The 16,616-nt window shown below is 47.1% G+C and overlaps 1 protein-coding gene across 2 annotated transcripts in view; it reads right to left on the bottom strand.

Moving 5' to 3' along the window:
• Positions 1-16,616, bottom strand: part of FAM219A (family with sequence similarity 219 member A) — a 35,838-nt gene that overhangs the window by 3,095 nt on the left and 16,127 nt on the right. For both annotated transcript variants that reach the window (XM_080362673.1, XM_080362674.1), the window contains exon 2: positions 2,905-3,007. In XM_080362673.1, coding sequence (XP_080218799.1) covers positions 2,905-3,007 — 103 coding nt within the window. The remainder of the gene's footprint in view (positions 1-2,904; positions 3,008-16,616) is intronic.

Here is a 16,616-nt window from a genome sequence, read left to right as displayed (position 1 = left end):
TGTATTTTCTTACTGTGTCCACTGAAACGCAAGATTAAAGAAATTAATTTAAAAACTGATGCAGAATTTCCAACCTGCTGCACCAGGAGACTGGAGAAAATTGGATCCACTTGCAAAATTGCGTACCCCTTCTCATAGCGCTGGGACAGTCCTTCTGCTTCTAAAACACGTAGGAAGGAAGCTGAGAAGGGAAGACGCCTGGAGCTGAAGCTGTGACCTGGCAGCAGCAGCTGGCCCATACAGATGTTAGAAGCACTGACTCCCACACTTGCTCTCCAGTTTTCAAGTGACTGCTCCATATATACTCACTGAAGGTTGTTACTATATCATGAGTGAACAAAGCACTGTCAGGGGACCTAGGAGAAGAACCCTGTGTGGTGCTGTTTACTAAGTCTTTCCCTCTCATTCTAACTGTCTTTATTTTTGTTTGTCACTGTCTTTGGAACAAAGCCGGGCAGCAGTCATATCTGCATTCATCCACAGCTGTCCTACGACGAGCTTCTTGTCTTGGTGTTTTTGCCCACATAACATGAAATACGTTATGACACGAATCTGAGTTTAGGCTGTCCTCAGAGTGGACTGCAACATCTGGCTGTGCTCAAGTGGTGCAGACGGTGTTGTGGGCTCTGCCTGTGCTCATGGCAAGTCTGCCAGCATCACCCCAACCTTACTCACATTTTATTTGCTCTGAGAGAGACTGAGCACGTTATGGATCCAAGGTCCCTTCACCTCTAACGCTGGCTGTGCCCCTGCCCCAGGAGAAGACAGAATGGTGAATGCAGCCTGGTACTAGACGCTGGATGTCAGAAATTTGTTCAGATAATACAGAAGAACAGGAAGCCTTGGGGAAGGAGTGGGAGGTGGAGTAGAGACTAGGACAGGCAATGTAGCTTTCCGGAATAGAAGCAAAATACATCTGATGAGAACACCAGAACTGTTAAAAAGGGGGAAATGGCTTTAGCTTATTCTCCTTCTAGGGAAACCAGAGCAAGCCAAGAGTTTAGACTTAAACCATAACCTGGATGTTCTGCAGCGTATCTCACTGGAGTATCTCCCATTACACTGCAACCCTTATATAATGAAAAGAAGCTGCTTGAACACGCTTCTGGCATTTCTGTCTTCCTGCGGTTCCCCTGTCTGCAGCAAGACATACCAGACCATTCTGAGGTATTACGAGGGCTGTGCTCGTGGTGTAGCTTGGTTCTCAGAATGCCAAGGGAGCTGGAGGATGAAGGGACTTGGGCCAGCAACACCCTGTGCCAGGCACCTCCCAGCCATATGGGAACAACAGAGCTTGGCCACATCTGCTACTAAAGCAAAGGCTGCAAACCTCTGTTTTGCAGATCCCAAGGGATGCTTCCAAAAACTGTGTGAAAAGTAACTCAGAAAAGCAAGTCTGCTGACAGCAGGCTTTGCTTGGCTGTGAAGGGGTGTGTGTGCCCTCTAAGCGGTGCTTGGGTGTCACAAATGGAATAAAACTGAGCTGGCTGTTCAAAAGCTTTTGTCAATAGGTGTCACTGCTCTGCTCTTCCATGCTCAAATCACTCTTCTTGCCATTGGCAGTTCAGAAACAACCACCTCATTGAGCAGAAGTCACTAATTTTATAGGTAGGCACATGTACTTACCTCATCTCTCTCCTACCATCTTCCTCTGCTGATTTCAGTGTTTCTATATCTCTCATGCAGCAACTCTGCTACCACTCCCCTTGGGAAGCTAGCATGCAGCCTATTGCCAAAAGAAGCCACGTCTTTCTAGCTTGTGTTTGGAATATAAGGAGGAACAGTGGGCATGGAATACCCAGCCGAGAGCATTTGATGAAATTCCTGCTGCCACAAAGGGCTTGACTCCTTTATATGGTCTCAGCAACCAAACACAGGGCAGGGAGCAATGCAGCATTTTCCACCAACATCACAGGGTCTCACAAATAAAAATTGAATAAGTCCTGGCATGAGTTGTGACTACTATTTTGGTTTTTGGGAATTAATGTGAACAAGGAACCTCATCTGTAGGATGTGTTGCATACAGAGAGGCTCTGACTAGCAGCTCCTGTTCTGCTTAATTTATGGTAATCCATGCAACTTTCTCACTCATCAGTAAACACCCAGCATTTACGCTGATTCTCCTGTCATTCAAGTTAGGTCCTCCACTAAAAACTGCCACCTTTCTAGTAGCATGCAAAGTGTGCAACCTCATGGGCTCAGGGGGGTTCCTGCCTCCTGAATGCAGGTAAATAATACACTGGTATGCTGAACCTTGCACGGAAAAAAAAGAAATACCCTAAAAGAAAATATTCAGCTAGCAATGTCTTTGTTTACAGTGGTTTCTAGCACCATCTGATACTGTCATACAGAGATGTGCCAAATCAGCCCAAGCAAAGAATGACCATGCTGTTCGAAGTGTGGAGGAGGTGTAAAGCAAAGCACACAGAGATGGATTATTTACAAGCCCTCATTAAGTCAATCAGTACAGGGATGGGGTCATCATCAAAAATGAGCAGGGGAACGACTGAGATAAAAGCAGCCAAGGCAGAACTAAACTCTAAACCAGTTTGTGTTACATGAAACATCTCGTACCTCTCCCACTGGCAGGATTATGTGTTACATGAGGCTACCCATAATCTGCAAGGCAGCCACATCAAACCCCCGATTTAAACCAGGCTGGGCTGCCTCTGCCTCCTGCAGGCTGCATTGCCACGGGTCCTGGGCTCAGCTGTCCCTGCGTCTCCCCAAGGAATGGGATGTGACACAGCAGAGCGTTTGGGCCTGCCAGCTCCAAGAAGGGCATCACTGCTCTCGCAGAGTGTTTGGCAGTAGGCGAATGGCAATGAACATCATCCTTGTCCAGCTTAAGGCCATTGGAGATGGAAGCTTAGAGCACAGCTGAGTGCTTTTCCAGTCCTTTACCTTGTTCGTGCCATCACGTTGTTCTTCTTGGGCTGCTGATTAACTGGGCTTCCCATGTTGCCGTTCTTCAGGGAGCCCTTCCGAGCCAGCTCCCTCTGCTTCTCTGCATATGGGATACAAAGGGGAAAAGCAAAATCAGAGCAACAGCCTGTCAGGCCACCACACAGCTAGAGAAACACAGATACAGTAGCGGCAAACAGCATAGCAGAACTAATAGCAAAGGACATGAGCTCTTCATTTCACAGAATCACAGCATGGTTGGGGTTGGAAGGGACCTCTGGAGATCATCCAGTCCAACTCACCTGCTAAAGCAGGTTCACCAGAGCAGATCACACAGGAAGGTGTCCAGGCGGATTTGAATGTCTCCAGAGAAGGAGACTGCACAGCCTCTCTGGGCAGCCTGTTCCAGGGCTCTGGCACCCTCAAAGTGAAAAAGTTTCTCCTCATAGTCAGATGGAACCTCCTGCATTTCGGTCTGTGCCCATTGCCCATCATCCTGTTGTTGAGCACAACTGAAAAGGGTCTGGTCCCATCCTTTTGACACGCGCCCTTGAGATATTGATCAGCATTGATAAGATCCCCTCTCAGCTTCTCTTCTCCAGGCTGTGCAAAGGCCAGATGAGCTGCATCCCACTGCCTACAAGATCACCAGGGGCTAAAACTAACGTACCTTGCCTCACAGCAGCTTGTTGACAATGCCACACTAAGATGGTCACAGAGTCTCTGGACAGAAATCCAGCTGGGGCAAGGAAGGGGCAGAGACATTGTCTCTTATCTGCACCTGGCTGCTGCATGGACCCTAGGACTCTGCTGGGCAAGGGGGTTTGTCCTTCTGCCTTTTCTCCTCCTACTGAGGCTGCAGCTGAGAAGACCAATGGGGCTAGAAAAGTGTTTGGATGAAAGCAGCATCATAATTTAGTGTTAGTCCAGCCTAGCTTGAGACCAGGCATGAGTTATTACTGTTTCCCTAGATGACAATGCACCAGACTAACAGCCTACAGCAGAAACTGTCTCTCCTCCTGGAAACCTGTGATGTCCCCCACGTGTCCTTCTCTTTTATCTCACACCAATTCTTGGGAGCTTGCTTTCTTTATTAAAAAAAATAAAAATAAAGTGAAACATTTTGCAGCTGTATTTTTAAACAGCACATTATTTGCTTAGATTTTCAGAGCATGTTCTATTCACTGCTGACATCAACTTTACAATGTGGACAGCACATCAAGCTTTCTTCATGTATTCAGTGCAAGAGAGGATTTAAATTAGCTCATCATTTAGGAGGGACTATTTATCTTAATAACTTCTCACCACAGGACCATAACTAGAATTCAAGTACAAAATCTAAGCCTTCTGCAGGTATGCAATGTCTGTGCTGCATCAATACACCCCTGTCTCCAGCAGGGACTGGAGCCCATGTGTGGATGATTATCGTATAAAGTGATACTCAGTTTTCTGATTCAAATGCCTTCCTTGTTTGTTTTGGGAAATCATTTGGGTTGGTTTCCCAAGCAGCTGCAAAAGTTGAGCTAACTGCCCCAGTCTCATTGTGCAATGCCAGGCAAGGCTTGTAGGGAAAAGCTGAGTATGAGGCCAGTAAGGAAGGAAAGGGTCTAGTTAAAACCGTTCTCCAGAGTGTGAGAAAATGTTGGGAACTATTTTTCTGCCATGCTTGAATAATAGGGATTTACCAGGCGGCTGGCTGGGGAACGTGAATAGTGAATTTGTTTTGCTTCTGCTTCCCCTGCAGTGTGAAATGTGCTGGTATATTTTTTTTCCTCTTGCAGATTTTATTCCCCTTGGAGAGAAAAGTACCTTTTCCTACTTGTGGTGGGAAGGCGGTGTGCCTACCAGGGCGTGCGCAGTACGGCAAATCTGTCCTTTCCACACAGGTAAGAGCAGGTGGACACATCACAGAATCCCAGAATGTCAGGGATTGGAAGGGACCTCAAAAGCTCATCCAGTCCAATCCCCCTGCCGGAGCAGGAACACCCAGATGAGGTTACACAGGAAGGTGTCCAGGCGGGTTTGAATGTCTGCAGACAAGGAGACTCCACAACTCCCCTGGGCAGCCTGTTCCAGTGTCTGTCACCCTCACTGAGAAGAAGTTTCTTCTTGTTTAATGTAAGTGGAACCTCCTGTGTTCCAGTTTGTACCCATTACCCCTTGTCCTATCACTGGCTATCACCGAGAAGAGCCTGGCTACATCCTCCTGACATTCACCCTTAATATATCTGTAAACATTAATGAGGTCACCCCTCAGTCTCCTCTTCTCCAGCTCCAGAGCCCCAGCTCTCTCAGCCTTTCCTCACATGGGAGATGCTCCACTCCCTTCAGCATCTTTGTTGCCCTGCGCTGGACTCTCTCCAGCAGTTCCCTGTCCTGCTGGAACTGAGGGGCAACAACTGGACACAACATTCCAGGTGTGGTCTCACCAGGGCAGAGTAGAGGGGAAGGAGAGCCTCTCTGACCTACTGACCACCCCCTTCTAATACACCACAGGTACCATTGGCCTTCCTGGCCACAAGGGCACAGTGCTGGCTCATGGTCATCCTGCTGTCCACCAGGACCCCCAGGTCCCTTTCCCCTACACTGCTCTCTAATAGGTCATTCCCCAACTTATACTGGCACCTGGGGTTGTTCCTGCCCAGATGCAAGACTCTACAGTTGCCCTTCTTATATTTCATTAAATTTTTCCCTGCCCAACTCTCCAGCCTGTCCAGGGCTGCCTTTTTTGAGGGGCAAATAAGCAGCAGAGATGCCTAGAGATCATAATTATGAGAGTGGCTGAGGAACCCACAGAGAATAGAACATACTCACCCAAACCATGCCCAGCTCTGCTCCTGCTGACAGCAGAGGTGAATAAATGCTCATTGAACTTGGCAGGAAAGGGATAGGATTAATAATTCTCCCTGGCATGAGCAACAACGAGACTGATAAAGGATCCAAGTCAAAACCTTAAATCACAGTAATTTCTCAGGACCGAAACTTGCATTGGTTGTCTGTCTCTAGAACAAAAGGCTGGTATTTTGCAGGCCACCTGAATTTTGCTATTCATGCACAGTGGGGTTTTATGGAGGCAAATATTTACAACCCTAAATACAAACCAACTTCCGCCTGTCTACACCAGAAGCTCCAGTGCTGACCACAAACCCACAGGGCTGACACAAGCTGCCAGTGCTTTAAGAGGCTGTATAATTCACAAAAGGCACCTGACTCAAACAAAGTTACATGTCTCATTTTATCTCAAGACAGCTAAGGTCTGCCTGAGCCTTTTAAATGGACCACAGCTCCCTGGTTGTCATTGATTTCTCAGTACAAGCACTAAATGCTCCTCTCCAGCTCAGGTAACTCACTCAGCTGATTAATCTGGCCCCTCGCCAAGTGTCTTTTTCCTCCAGTACGTCTCCCCATGACTATTTTTATGCTATTACTGAATACTATTGCAATGTGTGGGTCTGAATGATACAAGATTTTTGATTTAATCCCTTCTTTCACTTATTTAGTGGCTTGGAGGGAACCTTCCCAAAGCAATGCAAGTGTGGTAGGAACACACATCCTGGCATCCCCAGGCAAATTTCTTAAGCATGAACTCACAGTTCATCCCCCTCTTAGATGCTATGAGACCCTGGTGGCCAAAACACAAGGGCTAGCAGGGAGAATGGGAAGTCCACCCCATCCCAGTGCGTTAGGACAAGCTTCTGGAAGGTGGTGGAGATGTGTATAAGTTACATTAGTCTTTGAGGCACGGAAATGCACTATGTGAGCTTTACAAGTATGAACTACTGCTATTACCACCACCATCCAAACGAGCTGTTTGGGTGCCTATCTTCTGAAGTAATCCTGGGTTATAAATTCCAGCCTCACACAGCAACCATCAGGTCTACCAGAATGGAGGAAGGAGGTTTTCACTGCACATTTTCTGCTCAGTGCTTCCTCATGGCACAGCAGGTCGATTTTGTGAATCCCATTTCTAGGTAGTGAGCTCTTTTCCAGGCTTCCAGCTCTCTTGGTTTTGTCCCCCAGATGTTTCTCTGAAGGCCACAGCCCCAAACTCTAAGTAGCTATGCTCTTCTAGAAATGTGGCTGACTTAGGCACTTCTGAAGATTTTACTTTTAGTGTCCAACATTTTAACAAAATCCTGCAATTTCACAAATTAAAGCTGTTCTCATAGAAGTTGCAATCAAACACACAAACCAGCACAGTAAAAAGATGGTGAGAGAAGGAACAATCTAGCCTCAATAAGTAAATGGCATTTTTCTTTAAAGTCTGCCCCATATTGGCTGATGGTGAGCATGAATCCCCAAACCACAACCCTCCACTGACCCAACTGTGCTAACCTTTCTGAGAAACCTGAGCACTATGCACCCAGGCAGTTCTCAGGGAATGAAAAACTAAGATGCTCTTTCCTTCTAAGCCATTCCAGACTCTTCGATATGGTAGTCAAGTATTGCCCATTGGACTTAGATGAGATCTGTGTTTCGACATGTCTCACCCAGCCTCAGGGCCACTGCTTGGCTTCACAGAATGTCAGGGATTGGAAGGGACCTCGAAAGCTCATCCAGTCCAATCCCCCCACTGGAGCAGGAACACCCAGATGAGGTTACACAGGAAGGTGTCCAGGTGGGTTTGAATGTCTGCAGAGAAGGAGACTCCACAACTCCCCTGGGCAGCCTGTTCCAGTGTCTGTCACTCTCACCATGAAGAAGTTTCTTCTCAAATTTAAGTGGAACCTCTTGTGTTCCAGTTTGTACCCAATTGCTCCTCATCCTATCATTAGTTGTCACCGAGAAGAGCCTGGCTACATCCTCATGACACTCACCCTTTACATATTTATAAACATTAATGAGGTCGCCCCTCAGTCTCCTCTTCTCCAAGCCAAAGAGCCCCAGCTCCCTCAGCCTTTCCTCACACGGGAGATGCTCCACTCCCTTCAGCATCTTTGTTGCCCTGTGCTGGACTCTCTCCAGCAGTTCCCTGTCCTGCTGGAACTGAGGGGTCCAGAACTGGACACAATATTCCACGTGTGGTCTCACCAGGGCAGAGTAGAGGGGCAGGAGAACCTCTCTCCACCTACTAACCACCCCCTTCTAATATACCCCAGATACCATTGGCCTTCCTGGCCACAAGGGCACAGTGCTGGCTCATGGTCATCCTGCTGTCCACCAGGACCCCCAGGTCCCTTTCCCCTACACTGCTCTCTAACAGGTTATTCCTCAACTTACAATGGAACCTGGGGTTGTTCCTGCCCAGATGCAAGACTCTACACTTGCCCTTGTTATATTTCAGTAATTTTTTCCCTGCCCAACTCTCCAGCCTGTCCAGGTCTCTGGATGGCAGCACAGCAGCACGTAGGCCTGGCTTGTCCTCAGCACCTGGCAGCTTCTGTTGCTGGCTATGAAAAGGCTCCCAGAACTGCCTGTGCTGCCTGCAGCGTTCCAGCATGTGCAATGAACTTACAGGAAGGCAATGCAGCTTGGTGGAAAATCGATGCTGGCCCTACAAAACTGTCTAATTCTGGGCAATTCTTGGGTACGAGAAGAATGAGGAAGGGTTAGCAGGCACTCCTGTCAAATATAGAGAAAACGAGACGTACAAGAACAAATGAAAAAAAAACAAAAGAGAAGGCTGTGATTTCCAGCCATTGGTTATTTCATGTCTGGTAAGTTTGCTGTTGAATGATCAATGAAAAGCTAATACGGCAGAGGTACAAGGTGAAGGACAGAGACTTGGAGATGGGGAAGCCAGAAAGAAACAAGGCTGCTCTCCAACTACTTCAGAATAATCACTAATTACTGGCAGTGTAAGAGCAGTATAACAGCAGAGCTTCAACGGTGCTCTTTACAGAGCATTTGCAAGTATTTAAAGTAAGTCATTTAGCTTTCGTTTCACTTGGCTGCTGTACTTTTTACCATTGTACCTAGAGAAATACTTGCACTGGAGGTTTGTTACCCTCCTTCCCATGAAACGCTTATGGGTGACTGAGCACACCGAGTACAGGTGTGATGGCTTGTGGAGACAACAGGTGACCATTAGCAATACCAGCAGGGCTGGTGCAGCTGGAGGAGGGATGGCGTCAAGCAAACCCAGGTTCCTGCGGGTTTTTCACTCATTTTCCAGACCCAGACTTCCTTGAAGAAGCAGGATAGAGCAGAGGAGACTGGGAGGGCATGGAGCAGCCTCCATGTGCCTTTGATATTAAGACGTATGCTTAATTAGGAGCCTGGAGATCCTGTCTGATCATGAGCAGCGTTGCGGTGTTGGTAACCTACCTGGCTCTAAGCTTGAGTGGAGCCAAGCAGGATTAGCTTCTGTTTCAGTGGAGAGCTCAGAGGATACAGATAGCTGTGCCATCAATGTGACACACTAGGGAATTTGGCTGGAATTTGGCTCTCCATCAGTTACACTTCAGCTAATACTGGACATTCAGTCAGAAAGGGAACACGTGGAGAGGTATGTGTGTGCATTCATGTGTGTATTTGAGGAGGGGGTCGAGGATCTTGCTGGTACCACTGTACTGCTCTGAATAGCATGTGGGACAGCCTTCCATCTGGACCTGCCAACCACCACATCACATCTCACCCTTCCTTTCTTAATCATCATTGTTGCCCTGCGATGTCACTGCTTCTCAGTGCCACTGTGCCTGACTACGTGCATCCTCCTCATCTGGGGCAGCCTGACTGGCGTAAATGCCGCTCAGTGACAGACAAGGCTGATTTGCTTCCTTTGCACTGTGTGTCGGGAGCACGCAGATGCTGATGGCTCTGGACTCCTTGCTGAAGCCGCTGACCAAACCTCACTAATTCAATTGCTTGTGAACCTGCCTGACTAGGAGAATATGGAGCTTCCTGCTCTGGGGACAGTGCGGTGTGGGACCATGGGATCTGCTGCAGAGGGAAGACAAAGACAAATTAATCTGGTGTGACAGAGCTGTATTTTTCCATTTTCAAGATCTATGAGATGAGTTTTTGGGATGTACTTGCCTCTCTGTACCCCACTGCAAGCTGAACCATTCAGCGGCTGAGGATTGCAGTGATTCCCCGGTGAATTCTACCTCTCAAGCAAGCCGAGAATTTAAATTACACAGTCAATAAAATTAATCTCTCTGTTCAGATCCCGCTGAATGATCAACAGAGTTGCAAGCAAAGAGAGGGAGAAAGAATGAAGCACTGGCTACAACTTCTACTTCAAGCCCAAGTCCTGATTTCAACTCACGTGCATCACTTAGCTCGGGGACATTAGCATGCATCTAGTTAACACTGAAACCCTCAATACCTTTCACCTCTGGCAGGACTATTTGTCAGTGAGGACTGTGTCACTTGGAGAGATTTCAAGGTATGAACATTAACAGGGGCTTTGCCTGCAGGCTGTATAGAAAGTGAGGTATCAGAATGCTGTGTGCAGGACCATGCTGATGCCAGAGAAGACTGAGCTCCCTGGGGAGGTTTGGGGAGCGCAAGTGAGCATGCAGGCGGCATTAGCACAGCTGATGGTTGTGGCTCCCTGAATTGGGAGAAAGGCAAAATAAAAGCAATTTTTACTGAACGGAGGTAGCAGAAACAAAAAGGATCTGTCTGCAGCCAGCCCCCTGCTCTGAATACAGGGATTACGGTTTCAAGCTGTTATGTGCTGGGCATCAGCGTTGATTATTCAGGACAGGCCACCTGAATCAGGATTGTTTCACCCAGCTTCAGAAAAGACTGTTCAGATAAACAAGGGTCAGACAGGTAAGTCGTCCAACTACCAACTTGGGCAAGCCGTGCAAGACATAGTATTTTCAGCTGAAGAACGTTATTTTTGCTGACCCAGCCAAACTTGGGGAAATTAGCGAACTACATCTAATTGTGAGAACTAGCTAGCAAGAGCAGGCCTATAAATCTGTCTTCCAAGGCCCCTCTTGGACCAGGCTTTAAGCACTCGAATAGCTGCATTTCCTTAATGTTCTGCTGATCTGGCGGCTGCTCTGCCCCTTTGGCATGGCTGAGAGCTGGCACAAACACGGATGGGCTTTGAGTGGTTTTAAGCTCCCTCCAGCTCCCACGAAGGCTTGACCGAACAAAGAACTGGTAAACGCCCTAGGCAGTACAAAGGCGATGTTTGCATCGCTTATCCAAGGATGCAGCTCCTAACTTAACTTCTCGAACAGGAGCTGCTGCAACAAGCCGTCAGTGCATCGTGTGCAGGGCAGCACAGGGCTCGTTCTGGGGTGACACTGGCTGCACAAGTGACAGAGAGATTTCTGGTGGTCTGCCTGATGCTATTCTTTGTGTTTTCCTTCAGAAGTGAAGTGTGACACTATTCCTTAGCACAGAGGAATGGTAATACCTTAGCACAGGTAAAGGAGGGCTCTGATCTTGATCAAAGGTATCCTCTACTTACACCACAAGCATCTCCAAAAGTGGCTTTACATTCCAGCAGCATGTCCCCATCCCCTAGACACAATTTACCAGCCACAAAGCTCATTTATCTGACCTTCATGTGATTATAGGAAGGAATGGCGTCTCTATTTATATCCACTATTGGGCTTTGACACCTAGCAGCGCAGGGCATCCAGTGCAGTTAGCCATCCAGCAAAGAAAATCTTACAGCTGTACACTTTAGCGGAAAAAAATTACTATTCTGAACACAGAGTGTTTTACCTCTTCATGGCATGACATAACCGCAGATCATCCTTGTAAAACAGTCAGCTGTATTTTAGTGCTGGGAGAAACTATTTAACTGGTTTACTCCAAAGCCACGTAGAGCATCTGTGGCAGCAGAGGAGCAGAGAACCGGGGCTGGCAGCTCCCAGTCCTCTGACCGAGCTCTCTCTGCAGCCATTTTATCTAAACAGGTTGTGACGATGGAGCAGCAGGCAGCAATTCATCTCTGTTCATCTCTGAACATCCCTCTGTGCTGATTTCAAAGGCATGCGTTGTCGTAGCTCCCTGCTCAAAAGGGCATTTTATTGTGATTCAGCCCATGCTTTTTTCACTTAATTTTTAAGGATTGAAACTTCTATTCGGAATGGCTGCAAAATGCTGCATATAAAGATTTCATTCATCATTGTAAAAACTGGAATATATGAACAGCATCAATTTTATTTAAATGCATTTTTCTGTATCTTTCACATTTACTTTCAGAAAGGGATTTATTTAGTATTTTCATGTACTTTTAAAATATTTTTTTTTTTCCTGAGAGAAGAACAAAACTAGTTATCTGGAGAAGCATTTCCATCCTGACAAGCCCAGCTAAAAAGTTTCGGTTTATAAACTGAGCTCTAAAAAATTTAATCCATGAAACTGAGCTACTTTATCTCTTAACATATTCTAAAGGGGCAGAGAGAAATAAGTTATTTCACCAGAACTTCTGCAAATGCCTCCTCAACATTTCTGCTTAACTAAACATTTGCTTGACCCTTCTGTATGTTGCAGCAGACAAAAAAATAATGGAGGCTTTTAAGTGCAATTTAACTCTCTTCACTTAAATAACTCACTTCATGTAAAGCATCACTTATGCTAAAGGCATAATCTGCCAGATAAACAGAGTTACTATTAGTGCCCATATCACATTTATTATGGGTCCTGATGCTCTGTGAAGAAGCATTAAGGTCACTGATGCATGCAGTAAGTGTGATGCATATTTAGGAGAGTAACAGCACAAACTAGTTTGGCTGAATACTCACAGCCTTTGGTTACATGTGAGATCAACATATAGTCCATATTTTTATAAAAACCACTTGAATAGAGTCTGATATAAGTAGGCTTCAATTGCATACACAGTTAATCAAATTCCCATGCTTGCACAAGTCTAAAATACACACTAAATGACTGGTCCATGGCAGGGAGCAGATTTTTATGGCCTATATAAACCACAGGCCTAATTTATTTTTAACATGTTGTAATTGGGAAAGCTTTCATGGCTGGCAGATACTGCCACTTGGAACGACTTGGTGAGTTCTCACCTAGTAGCCAAAACAAATAAGGGCAGAAGCGCTAATGCTGCGGGCAGCCTGTGAGCTCCAGCACCCTGCCTGGGGCTTTTCCTGCAGCTGACAGTCCCAGCCCTGTTTCTGGCTTTGACTCAGCAGCAAAACGTCACATATTGGATCCATTCTATTTTATTATCTGCTACACTGGGTTTCTACAACCCTTTGCATTTAAAACAAAATTTTTAATCTAATAAAATGAAAGCAGATGGAGAAATGCAACCAGGCTGGTTAACAGGCTGAATGGATGGATACTCCTCACCCCATCATGTTTTGAGAAATCCCTGCTTTAGAATTGGATACCCATCATTTTATTCCCTGGAAAAAGGAAAGAAAGAGCGTTACTAACTTATCATGTCGCCCTCCAAATACCCTGCTCCCCAGAAGAGCATTATTCCCTAGATGAATTGCCTGCTTTCTATGAATCTCTATGGGAGAACAGGATATGTACAGCCCAGGGTGCCCGTTCCTGCTATTCGGTTTATCAGCCCCAGCCCCGGGTACCTGGATCCACAGCGCCTCGGCCGCAGAGCCGCCCCACACAGCAAATCTGCTCCCTGGCAGGATTACTGACCTGATCTCCCCCTCCAACGAGGCTGCCATTGTCTGGAAATTAGACAAAGAGCCTTAGAGCTCAATTAGTTATTTAATAAGTTTATGATTAACTAATCTGCTGATTAAGCTTTCATTAATTAGGTTGGCAGGAATTCTGTTTCAGATGGATACTGGGCCCTTATCTGATACATTTCCTCTTGGAGCAGGGTCAGGGATCTGCATGTGAGCCATTGTATGCGGCATACCCCCATACTCTTCTCTCCTGCAGCAGAAGTACCTGCAAAAGCTGTTTGGGTGACACCTGGGGGTGCTGCCAGATCACCGGGGCACAGTGGCCCCTGGGGACAGCGGGACATTGCAGCCCAGTTGCTGTTACACCTGGTGCAGCTGAAAGACTCCAGCTCGTCTCCTCTGAAGTCTCTCCAGACGATGTAGAAAGCGGCAGGCAGGGTTTATCTAGGGCAGCTGCAGACCTCGCCAGTACCGTTTCAAAGAGCCTCGCCTGTCATTTTGATATCCACGCTGCTCTCATCTGGATTCGGGTGGACCACCCCAGGGAGGAGCGGAAACTCTTTTCCTCTTTCTCTTTGCACAGGGCTCAGAGAAAGCTCTTGGCTTCGTCTTTGGCTTTGTCCTTTGCCACATGCTCTGAAGGATGGGGCTCAGGGGGTGCTGCGATCGGTTCTTGCAGGGTGCCTCGCCAGAAGGGGAAGAATGCCGCCACCTTCCTCCTCCAGCTCGGACCCTGCTTTGGCAGACAAATCAGAACTGGGTTCAGGGATTAATCCCAAACTATCATAAATGATTAATCCTCTTCCCACCCTCAAGGGATGCCCTGTCTCCGTTCTCAGGCAGAGCTGCTATCTGGCAGCACCAGGCAGTACGGGACGGTGGAGGCAGGTGGATGGTGGGTTACAACTGCCAGGTATTTTATGTTTCTCAATGTTCTCCTCCTTCCAGGGTGCAGGGTTGAGGGTTCGGCAGCCGCCTTTTCCTTCCACCTCTCAAAGAGTCTGATGTAAAAACACATCTGTGCCTCAAATGGCAGAGGGAATGAGGGCCGGCCAGAGAAAGCCTATGTCCCTGCTGAAAGCACAGAGAAAGGGGCTTGAAAAACATGATGAAAGGGGCTTTCTGGGTCCCAGGTTGTTGTCTGAGGCTGCTTTGAGTGCTGCAGGAGGGGAAGCAGTGCTGGGGGATGAGAGATATCACCCCAAACCACAGAGCCCCACAGCTGGAAATCAGACATACACACTGCTGAGCTGAAGCCTCTGTCAAAGGACCAGCAGTTCTGGTGGCGGGGAGAGCTCAAAGGGACGCATGGAAAGCCCGACTCATGCAGAAAACAGCAGTAACATACAGGTTAAGGTAATGGCAGTTCTTAATATACAACTCCGATGCCAATGAAACATGGTTTAGTGGTTTAATGCTGATGTATGTTACATCATTGCTACCCTTTGTCAGGACAGTGCGATGATCAGACGTGGTTTGCTAACGCGAGCTGTCACTGCCCACCCAGCGCTACTCACTGCTGAGCCACAGGCAGCCCAAATGGAGAGAGAACGGGTGCTAAAGCGCTGCTGACCTGAGCAAGGTTTAACAATGCCTTGGGGGGGCACTGTGAAAGTAAGTCTGGGGGAAGCAGAAGCATGTATAACCTAGATCCTGAGCGTCAGAGGCTGTGCCTCGATCCACACATTACTACCTTTCCCGCAAAGACCCAGGCTTTTTCGTCTTGCTGCAGCTAAAGGCCTGATGAGACAACACTGGTTGGCAAATCAGCCCACCTCCACAAACATCAGCAGGGAGGTTTCCAGCTGCCTCCCTGCTCTTGATATCTTACCCATAAATGAGATCCCTGGCGACACTGCAGCTGCCGAGTCCCCCCTATCTGACCCAACTCTCCTAAATGACCCAGTGAAGCAGAAATTCTGACAGATCAACATTTTTATCTCCTTCCTCGATGGCCAGCTGTATGCACTGAAAGGAGGAAAAAACCCCACGAGGAGACGAGGAAAATCAACGCAATTTCTGTGCCGCTCGTATGCCTGGGCCAGGCTTGTGTTGGGCCACAGTGCACGCATGTTCAGCTTTGCTTGGCACATACACATTTTAGAGGTAAAATCACCAACTCTATACAAATATACAGTTTATTGTTGTATATTAAGAGTTGCATGCTTGGCTGCCTGACTGGAGCTGGAGGCAAGATGAGAGGAAAGCAAGGCTTTATTGCAATAGCACTAAGGAACTAGTGAGTGTGTATAGAAGATATGTAGCTCCTGAGGAACTACAGACTGGGCATAAGGAGTACAGGTGGCTAAACGGTAGGTGTTTCAGTGATGTACAGTTCCTCTTGGTTCTAACTTCAATTTGAATTATCTTGCAACAATTAATATTTACAACTTGTATACAGCACAGTAAAAGCAGGTTGAATTTAGTGATGAAAATGTGGAGTGAGGAGGGTCAGGTTTTTTACCCTGACAAAACCTTCGTCAGAGTCTGTGATAATTCCAGTTCCTCTCAAAACACTTCATAAGAGATAATCTGCCCATCCTTCAGCCAGGTGGTGCTGCTGTGCAGAGGTGAAGGGAAGAGGAGCCAGCAGAGGGGGGATACTGTCTGGGTACCACACATCTGCCCATGGACCAGGCAAGCAGGATGTGCAAGGAACAAAGAGCATTGGGGTTTATCTTAAGGCAAAGTGGGATTTCACAGAGCCTTTACAAACATACACGCTTGCTCTGCTTTTTTCTTTTTGCTACGTGTTTTGTAAATAAGCTATTTTTCCTATTTATAATCTGTTTTGAATCAAGAACACAGATTTCCATTGCCAACTAACTGCATGCAGTGCTAGTAGTATCAACTGTCATCTTTTCTGCCTCACTATTTCTCTCCATACAAGCACCAGCAACTTTTAAATCATACTGTATCTCGAATTACCCCAGGGACAGAAAATAAGGGTGATGGGATTATCTGTCCTGAAGACAACTTCAATGCAAAGCAACATCAGAAACTCTCTCTGAATGCATGGGCTGCGGCGTCTGCAGGAGATAGGGAATGGGAACCAGGTACCAGTTCCTCTGAGGAAAGAAGGAGCTGTGGTGTGTGTACGCACACACATACACACACACGCTCTCTCCCGCACAATATGCTGGAAAGAGCCTGGCTTTCACCAAGACCCAAAGAGAAATAGCT

The sequence above is a fragment of the Nesoenas mayeri genome (assembly GCF_963082525.1).
Source record: "Nesoenas mayeri genome assembly, chromosome: Z".
NCBI lineage: Eukaryota > Metazoa > Chordata > Aves > Columbiformes > Columbidae > Nesoenas > Nesoenas mayeri.
The sequence above is the reverse complement of the archived record's forward strand: the minus strand, read 5'-3'. Positions and strand labels throughout refer to the sequence as shown.